The 9,376-nt window shown below is 49.5% G+C and overlaps 2 protein-coding genes across 8 annotated transcripts in view; both read left to right on the top strand.

Moving 5' to 3' along the window:
* Window positions 1-2,437, top strand: part of KDM4A (lysine demethylase 4A) — a 56,800-nt gene extending 54,363 nt beyond the window's left edge. For 2 of the 3 annotated variants that reach the window (XM_023221368.1, XM_023221369.1), the window contains exons 20-22: window positions 566-685; window positions 973-1,065; window positions 1,183-1,323. In XM_023221368.1, coding sequence (XP_023077136.1) covers window positions 566-685; window positions 973-1,065; window positions 1,183-1,323 — 354 coding nt within the window. Of the gene's footprint in view, window positions 1-565; window positions 686-972; window positions 1,066-1,182 lie in introns of all 3 variants that reach the window. The other variant, XM_023221367.2, reaches the window with a different exon arrangement.
* A 954-nt stretch (window positions 2,438-3,391) lies between these two features.
* ST3GAL3 (ST3 beta-galactoside alpha-2,3-sialyltransferase 3) overlaps window positions 3,392-9,376 on the top strand; it is a 235,976-nt gene continuing 229,991 nt past the window's right edge. For 2 of the 5 annotated variants that reach the window (XM_023221375.2, XM_031934206.1), the window contains exon 1: window positions 3,392-4,621. The gene's annotated coding sequence lies outside the window, so the exon portion shown is untranslated. The remainder of the gene's footprint in view (window positions 4,622-9,376) is intronic. The other 3 variants (XM_023221372.3, XM_023221374.2, XM_023221373.2) reach the window with 3 other exon arrangements.

Raw genomic sequence — 9,376 nt, 5'->3', positions numbered from 1 at the left:
TCAGCCTCCCGAGTAGCTGGGACTGCAGGTGCCCGCCACTACGCCCGACTAATTTTTTGTGTTTTTAGTATAGACAGGGTTTCACCATGTTAGCCAGGATGGTCTATATCTCCTGAACTCGTTATCTGCCTGCCTCAGCCTCCCAAAGTGCTGGGATTAAGGCATGAGCCACCATGCCTGGCCAAGAAAAAAACATTTCTTATAGTTGAGTATGGTTCTAGTATTTCTTCATGGCAGAGCCCTGGAGAACCCTCAGGGGAACAGTTGAGGGAATGTAAGAAGGACTCTTGGTTCTGGCACTTAACTCCTGTGTTTACTAAGTTTATTATAGCTTGATTTTTTTTTTTTTTTTTTTGGTCACCTAGAAGCAGGAGAGGGCAGAGATAGGGGCAGACTTCGACTTAGCAAGGTCTTTAACTGTTACATTTTTCAGCCCAGAGAGCTGCCTTGCTCTCTAAAACAGTTACTTTGTCCTGGTTCACTCTTCCCTGAGTACAGGAGAGGACAGTTACCTTTGTGTGCAGGTGGACCTTCCTTTCACCCTCCTTCCTTCCTGTTTCCTCAGAGCCAGGACTGTCTCCAGTTGGGTCCTCCTGCTGAAGGGGAAGTGGTCCAAGTGAGATGGACAGATGGCCAAGTCTATGGAGCCAAGTTTGTGGCCTCCCACCCTATCCAAATGTACCAGGTATCCATCCATAGGTTCTACCTTTCTAGGGAGTAGGGGGTGCTTGATTAATTCTGTGCTTCCTGTTGGGCCAGAGGCAAGTCTTTGCTCTTAGGAGAGTTAATAGGTTGGTAACCCTTTCAGAGCTAGGGGTCTGTCCTGTGTCCAGTCTGCCAAATGTGAAGTAAGGTAGTCCTTATTTTAGTGTGCTAACTCCTTCCTTTGACTGTAGGAGACTGCCACTGTGCATGGGAACCAGGGAAAGAGTCAGGGATATCCTAGCCAAAAGGCCTTTGTTTCCTTGGTAGGTGGAGTTTGAGGATGGCTCACAGCTTGTGGTTAAGAGAGATGATGTATACACACTGGATGAAGAGCTTCCCAAGAGAGTCAAATCTAGATTGGTGAGTATTTTCTGTGTGTCCCCAGTTCCTGTCTTGGAGGGAGGGAACAAGGCAAGGATGCATCCCTTTGTATTTTTCTTAGGGTAGCTGACATTTGGCTTGCTTATTCTTCTATAGTCAGTAGCCTCAGACATGCGCTTCAATGAGATTTTCACAGAGAAAGAGGTTAAGCAAGAAAAGAAACGGCAACGAGTTATCAACTCAAGATACCGGGAAGATTATATTGAGCCTGCACTATACCGGGCCATCATGGAGTAGGTGCTTCCAGGGTCCAAGGAATTCCCAGCCATCCAGGCAAGAGCACTCTGGGTTCCACAGCACAGCAGACATGGAACTCTGAAGTCTCTGAAAGTGAAGTTGTAAAAAGAAAAGGAATGAAATAACCGACCCATCATCCTCCCACCCACCCTCATTGCATTCCGCTGTAGTGAAAGGACGAGCCGTTTCTGGGCACGTGGCAGCAGTCGCTGATCTCCCAGCTACGGGGCTGAGCACTGGAATGCTGTGGCTGCACTGGCCCCAGTCCATAGAGGGGTCAACTGTGCTGGCTGGACTGGCTGCCCTGTTCCTGGCCTAGGACTTAGCTTCATAACTATCACCTGCACCTACTAGGCTGAGGTGCTGGTACTTGCCCCAACCCCTACTTTTGTATTTATATGTGTGTATGTCTGTGTGCGCGCACGCGCGCGCGCGTGTGTGTGTATGTTTGGTCTGGACCAGCTTCTGCCAGCCCCTGGCCTTTACTTTCTTCCTTGCCTATGCAGGGCAAACAAAATGTGAAATTCTGCCCTCAGCTGAGCTGAGTAAGGGCTCTTGGGGGTTGGCTGGAGATGGGTGTGGCATCTGTCCAGGCCTGGAACAGCCTCAAGACAGTGCTGGCAGAGCTGCAGTATTGAGATGCTGAGGAGCTGATGCCACCTCTTTGTCTTCCCCTGAAGGAGAACATGGGGATAACATGGGTGTGTGCCCACAACACTCTAGGTGCAGAGCCCCTGTGGCAAAGTATTAGAGGGTGTGGGTGGGGATTACCCTGAAGCGGGGATTTTAATGATGGAAGCAGGCAGAGCCTGGTGGGTGATTCTGTCAACAGAAAATTGCAATCATGCAGGGGCTTGTAGGGTTAGGATGAAAAAACTGGGGCCATTGGAGGCCCACTGTGGGTGGGAGGGAGCTGATTTTGGGGTGGGGGTGGGACTAGAGGGCAATACTGAAGGGGTTAAACAGGTTTTTGCTCCTCGAGAATTTGTTTGCCTGGGCCCAGGGTTGGAGGGCTTCACACCAATACCTTGTGTATACAAGAATCAGATTTATAATACTTCCCCTTTTTTGTTACGTATGAACACTATAAACCAAATTATTTTGAAAACTGGTGCATCACCTTGTCCTTAGCAATAAAATGTGTTGAGCAGAGGATTGGCTGTCTGCCCCAAGGAGCCCAAGTGGTCCACGTCAGGCTGGGGGTGTATCTAGAGTCAGACTCTGCAGCAGGGCTGTGTATTTTAAGACAAATCAGTAAGGCAGTCCCTAGGAAATTCCAGAGAGTGGGTCCTTTGCTTGTCAAGCTCTGTATTAGACCAAGTATGGTGGGTCATGGGAACAGGGACACTTCTGGCTCTTGAGCACTTCTGTTGTGCTTGCTCTGCCTTAGAGACAGGCAGGATGAGGTAACAGGAAACACCGGACCAATGAGTCCTCTCAACAGAGTTATCTCTCACTGCTGCCCCATTTGATACATCTTCGTTGAGCTGGCCTAAGTTCATGCCAGTATCTGTGTTATATACACATTGGGAATCAGTGTGAAGAACGGGGTGCGTTTTAGGTGATTGAAAAGCAAGGGACCCAACCTCCAGTGGGATCCTCAGATTGCTCTCTGAGCTGTCTAGTTGGTGAGAAGCTTCCCTTGAGGAAGATGCAATCTCCTTTGGCTGGTGGGTCCCTGAAGTCAAACTGGAAAAGGATGGGGAACCATAGAACAGGGAGGGGGGCAATGAAAAGGTGCAGGACTTGGGCGCCCCGGAGCTGCACTGGCTGGCCCTTGAACAGCCAGGCACTTCCTGAGGCATGGCCCTGTCCAGGTGCGGGGGAGGCTTCGGTCAGCTCAGCTACTCTGGATGCTTCCTTGTGTCCCTGGGGGTGAGAGGTGGTTGCTACTTGGTATCTCATTGTGGAGAAAGGTGCAGGAGGTGACCTTTTTTTATGTCAGCCCCCTCCTGGGGCCCAGAGAGGGAATTTGGCCTTCCCCCCCGCCGCCCCACACTCCACTTGGGGATTCCCAGGGGATGTAGCAAGGGAGGCTGGGCAGAACCAAGCCTTAGTGGATTGGTGAGAGAGCCCAATCCACTATTCCATCCGTCTTTGGAAGAGAGGAACACTTCACCAGCCTTTTTACACAGGATCCCTACCTTTCTCGATGACCCCACTTCCTCCAGTGGTGGGCGCTGGGTTTACTCCCAGCAGTTTTTACTCAACAGCTGACCAGTTTTCCAGAAACCACTTTTTATTTTGGTCAACGTAGTAACTCTTAGGAAACCGCAACTCAGGTGATCCAAATCACACAGACCGGCCTATTCTTTCCCCTACTGGCTGCCTATGCAGTCGGGTCGACCTCGAGAACTGGCCCCAGCCAAAAGCGGCACCTCCTGGTCTGCCAGTCCCTTCCTGCCTTAGGCAGCTCCTCCCAGAAGCCTTTTTGTAGGGCCAACTGCCTTCCCTCAGTAAGGTAGGGCCTTTGGATCCAAGGTTGCAGTTTAAAGACCACCCCGGCTTTGTTGAGGAATAAAGTTTTAAATACTGCTCCAGGCGGATAACACCAGGGCTCAGCTGCAGGAATGAAAAAGTGGGGTGGGAGGCCCTGTGCCATGTCCAGACTAAAAATGTTCTACGAGTCTCTTAACGCTCCATCTCCGTGCCCCCTTACCCACCAGGGCCCACGGAGGTCTGAAGCTTTCGGCCTCAGTGAGCGGACTGGGTGCGCTCACGACCTGGAGGGCGAGATGAGATGTTCCTCGGTGTGAAGTGGCCGTGACTACCCCAGCACTTTGCGTTCCACGCGCGGGAGACGAAACAGGCTCTCGAGGGGAGAGAGCCGTGCGTCCTCTGGGCCGTGAGGCCGGGGGAAGAGGGTTCCTCTAGACGGCTCGACGTGCCCGGGAAAGACACCCGCGCTGAACCTGCAGGCTGGGGCGCTCCACCAGCGCGAACCTCTGACCCTGCACTTGCCGCAGCTCTGGTCCCGTGGTAGGCGGGATGGGCGGGCCGGCAAATCCGCGGCTCCTGCGTCTATTGGCCTGCTCGGGGCAGCGCAGCTCCGCATTGGTCAGGCCCTCGCTCCGCCCGGCTTCCGCGCGCCCATTGGTCGCAGGCTCCCGACCGGGTCGCGGCCGCGCGCTCCGCCCGTCGCTGCGTCCCCACTATGGCGGCGCCCATGCAGCCCACCGCGTCGTGGGCGCCCGCTGGGGTCCCCCGCGGCTGTCGCCGCCGCCTCCGCCGCCGCCTCCGCCTTCCTGCCCCGCGTCGGGCCGGGCGCCACCTTTCCCCTGCCTCCCTCTCCGCTGTGGTAAGGGCCTGCCCAGTGCGCTTCGGGGCGCGATGGCTGACCGCGAATAACGGTCGCCGCGCCGCCCCGCCCCTCCCCCGCCGGCCGCGGTTCCCGGGCTGGGCGGGGCGCGGAGCCCGCGCGCTAGTGCCCGGGAAGGAGGAGTCGGGGCACGGCGCAGTCGTCCTTCGGGCTGGGGGCCCGGTATCTAGATGACCTCGCCTGGGTGGGGGCCGCCGAGCCTGAGGGAAAGGCCGCCCGGACGCAGGCCAGGAGGTCTGAGGTCATCTCTGTGTGAGACCCCACAGCGCTGCGCACCTTGGCGTAGAGCACCGACACCATCATTCGGGCCCTGCTGTGGGAAGAGGAAAGAAAAGTCCAGGGAGCGCCTGAGCGGGAATCGGCAGCGTATGGGTAGTGGTTGTCATTGCTTACTGTTCTAGCGGGGGCCAGAACCGGGGTCAGTTTGATCAGCAAAGTACGCCTCTCTTGCTTCCTTTCCTTCTGGCACTTTCCCCTGTTGTCTCCTCGGTGCTTTTGCTTGCAAGAGAATATATCTTAGTGAGAAGAGCAGATTTGGTTAGGAGAGTGTCCCATGAACATTTTGGATTTCTTTTTACAACAATGTCCATTTTTATGATTCCTCAGTAAGCCTCATTTTTGTTTATGTTTCCTTCACGTATGAGGAAGGAGTGAAACCTGATAACTGAATGTAATTAATTGAATGGGGGACCAGTGAAGGCAGCTATTACCTCAGAAAGTAAAATACTCAAACTTTTCAGTGGATGTACTGTGAATTATAGATAGCTGGACATGAAGGTAGGAAAAAAGTCTTACTAGGTTACTAAAAATAAGATAGTCCCCATGACAAATTAGGTTGTTTCTAAGTCAGAATTATCTTGTAGAGATGATCACTGAAATGTTTGGTGTACTTTCAAGTCAACAGAGGATTCAAAGGAAGCTGGCACAGAAATTTATTACCAAATGATATTTGGTAATTCTTAAGAATATTTTGAGATACTAAGTGGTGAATCTCTTCATTTCACATGTCTGTCTAACCATGGCTTAATAAAAATAAAATATTAATGATGAAACAAGGCATTCATGTTCTTAGAGACTAACAGACTTTGTATCAATCAATGGAACGCCTCTTGAGTATATGTTTTATGCAAGGCATTGACTGAGGGGAAACTCAAAACCATTTAAGTTAAGAAACTTGTTCTAATGGGCCTATAATATAGTTAAGGGAATAAAGCACACATATGACAGTGATAACTATGATATGGTCTCTAGAATTCCAAGATGGTAGGTACTATGAGAAACCGGGAAAAGGAGAAATCAGTGTGTTTGAGGAAGGTTTCACAGGGAAGCTGAGGCTTGAATTGGGTCATGAAGAGTGCGTAGGCCCGGCTGGATGAAGAGGAAGAAGTGAGCAGATGAGAAAGTGAGGATGGCAAAGGTGCAGGGGAACCTGAGATGCTCATGGGTGGTTCCAGGGAGTTTCTTAGCAGAAAAAGCGGGATATGAGGTTGCACAAAAGGTGGGCTGATGGCATTAATCCAAAAAGTACCTTTGTCCTGTATGGTGCAAAGAGTAAACAAGTAATAGAATTTATTTCCAAGGAAGCTGGAGGTAACTATCAGGAATACGGTAACACTTTACTTACCATTGTCACTTTTTCTTTTTTTTTGAGACAGGGTCTCCCTCTGTCTCTTAGGCTGGAGTGCAGTGAACATGGCTCTCTGCAGCCTTGACTTCGTGGACTCAGGCAATCTTCCCACCTCAGTCTCCCAGTTTGCTGGGACCACAGGCAGGTGACCTGGCAAATTAAAAGAAAAAAAAAATTTTTTTTTTGTAGAGACAGAGTCTTGCCATGTTGCCCAGGCTGGTCTTGAACTCCTGGGCTCAAGAAATCCTCCCACCTTGAGTTCAAGACCAGCCTGGCCAACATGATGAAATCCAGTCTCTACTAAAAAAAATACAAAAAATAGCCATGGGTGGTGGCAGGCACCTGTAATCCCAGCTGCTCAGGAGGCTGAGGCAGGAGAATTGCTTGAACCTGGGAGGTTGCAGTAAGCTGAGATCGCGCCACTGCTCTCCAGCCTGGGCAACAAGAGTGAAACTCAGTCAAAAAAAAAAAAAAAGAAATCCTCCACCTCAGCCTCCCAAAGTGCTGGGAATATAGGCGTGAGCCACCACACCTAGCCCATTGTCGCTTTTCTGATTCACCTCAGCTACTTGGAATAACAGTTCTCTCAACCCAGAAGCTGTACCTTAAATTTATTCTTATTTTTCTTTTTTTCTCCCCTGTGTTTTTGGTTGGGTGCCAGCTCTTGTTGACCCTACTTCCACACTGTTTCTGGCATCTGCTTCTGTTTTTGAGTCAGAGCCTCTCTCTGTCGCCCAGGCTGGAGTGCAGTGGCCCCATCTCTGCTCACTCCAACCTCCACCACCTGGGTTAAAGTAATTCTCTTGTCTCAGCCTCCTGAGTAGCTGGGACTACAGGCATGTGCCACCACGCCCGACTAATTTTTGTATTTTTTTTTTTTTTTTGAGACGGAGTCTCGCTCTGTCACCCAGGCTGGAGTGCAGTGGCGCGATCTCGGCTCGCTGCAAGCTCCGCCTCCCGGGTTCACACCATTCTGCTGCCTCAGCCTCCTGAGTAGCTGGGACTACAGCTGCCCGCCACCAGGCCCGGCTAATTTTTTGTATTTTTAGTAGAGACGGGGTTTCACTGTGTGAGCCAGGATGGTCTCGATCTCCTGACCTCGTGATCCGCCTGTCTCGGCCTCCCAAAGTGCTGGGATTACAGGCTTGAGCCACCGCGCCCGGCCTAATTTTTGTATTTTTAATAGAGACAGGATTTCACCATGTTGGCCAGGCTGATCTTGAACTCCTGATCTCAAGTGATCTGCCCACCTTGGCCTCCCAAAGTGCTGGGATTATAGGCGTGAGCCACCGTACCCAGTCTGGCATCTGCTTCTTTTCACTCCTACTGTCATCACACTGATTTGGGGCCATTGGACCATTCCTGTGAATTACCACAGAAACCCCCTAACATTTTTTTCCTTCCTCCCCTCTATTATCTGTACTGCCATCACTTCCAAGTTTGTCACTTCTCCAGCCAGGACTTTGAATGAATGGCTCCCCATTATCTGTTGGGTTAGGCACAGACCAGCCTGGCATGGGCAATGTGGGCAAACTGATTTCTTGCCATTCTCATATTTTCCAGGTCAGTGGAACTATTTGCTCTTTGTGCTTTGCTGTTTGTGCTCCGTATCTTTGCTCATGTTGGCTTTTTCTATCTTAAGTAGTCTCCTTGACCCTAATTGTTCTTATGTATGTTTCAGGGCCATTTGATACAGAACTTCCTTTGTGAAGCTTGTCTGTACTTCTCTTCCCATCTAGATGAGATGTCTCTCCTCTTTAAGTTTAAAGTTTAAACCACCATAACATTAGAGTCTGCCTTTTTGCGATAACTGCCTTAAATCCTGCTTCTACCCACAATATAAGACTGAAACTATTCAAGACATAGACTGTCCTCTTCATCATCCAACTGTGTACATAGTAGGTACTTGGCAAATATATTTTATATTGAAAATAGCTTTGAACCAGGATGGACGCAAAGATAATTCTTTATCCAAACAAAATGTTTGTCATTAAAATCTATAAATAAAGTTGTTTATGTGAGAGAATCCCTTACTGAGAGATCTGTATTGATATAGATAGCTTGGATTAGGTTGTACTAACAAAAACCTCAAGACTTCAGTGGCGTAACAGAACAACACTTGACTTCTCATTCATGTGACGTGTCCAGCATGAGTGTACAGGAAACTCTTCACAGTCACTCAGGGACTGAGGCTGATAGAAACTTCATCTTTACTGCCATGACCATTTTGATTAAATGAAAAGATAGTGGTCAAGTGGACACTGGCTTTTCAAGTTTCTGTCCCACTATGGCACATGTCACTTTCATTCACATTTTCGTTAGCCAAAGCAAGTCACAGCCATGCCTAACTTTAAAGAAGGCTAGAGAATTTCAGTGTTAGCATATGTCTGGGAAGCAAAGAGCCAGAAATATTTGGTGCATAGCACTAATGACTGCTACCTCATCTGTGGTATCACAGCCCATTGAAGATTACAGGTAGCACATCAGATGGGCTGCTAGAGGCAAACATTGACAGTAGCAAGAAATGATAGCTCTAGCTAGGCATGGGGGTAGTGGTAGATTCAGAGTCAAAACTCTTAAAAGCACTTGTAAGTGCTCACAGCCCAAGGGTGTTGATACAAGGGCAATCTGTTACATCCCAGTTATAACACAGTCATTCCTGAGGAATGTCTTTTACAAAACTTACTGTGTCACAGCATTCTTAGTAACAAATACAGCAGTGGTTCTGAGATAGCAAAAAATAAAAGTTAAATTATATTCAAGGTATTCAATTTATAAGAAATTGGGAAATGCGTAATAATTTTAGGTGCATTTTCACTCAAATGGTGAAAATTAAAAAATAATCTTAGTTTAGGCCAGGTGCAGTGGCTTATGCCTGTAATCCCAGCACTTTGGGAGGCCAAGGCAGGCAGATCACGAGGTCAGGAGATCGAGACCATCCTGGTTAACACGGTGAAACCCCGTCTCTACTAAAAACTACAAAAAACTAGCCGGGCGCGGTTGTGGGCGCCTGTAGTCCCAGCTACTCATCTTGCAGTGAGCCGAGATTGCTCTACTGCACTCCAGCCTGGGCGACAGAGCGAGACTCCGTCTGAAAAAAAAAAAAA

This window comes from Piliocolobus tephrosceles, chromosome 1, assembly GCF_002776525.5.
Source record: "Piliocolobus tephrosceles isolate RC106 chromosome 1, ASM277652v3, whole genome shotgun sequence".
Lineage (NCBI taxonomy): Eukaryota > Metazoa > Chordata > Mammalia > Primates > Cercopithecidae > Piliocolobus > Piliocolobus tephrosceles.
The sequence above is the reverse complement of the archived record's forward strand: the minus strand, read 5'-3'. Positions and strand labels throughout refer to the sequence as shown.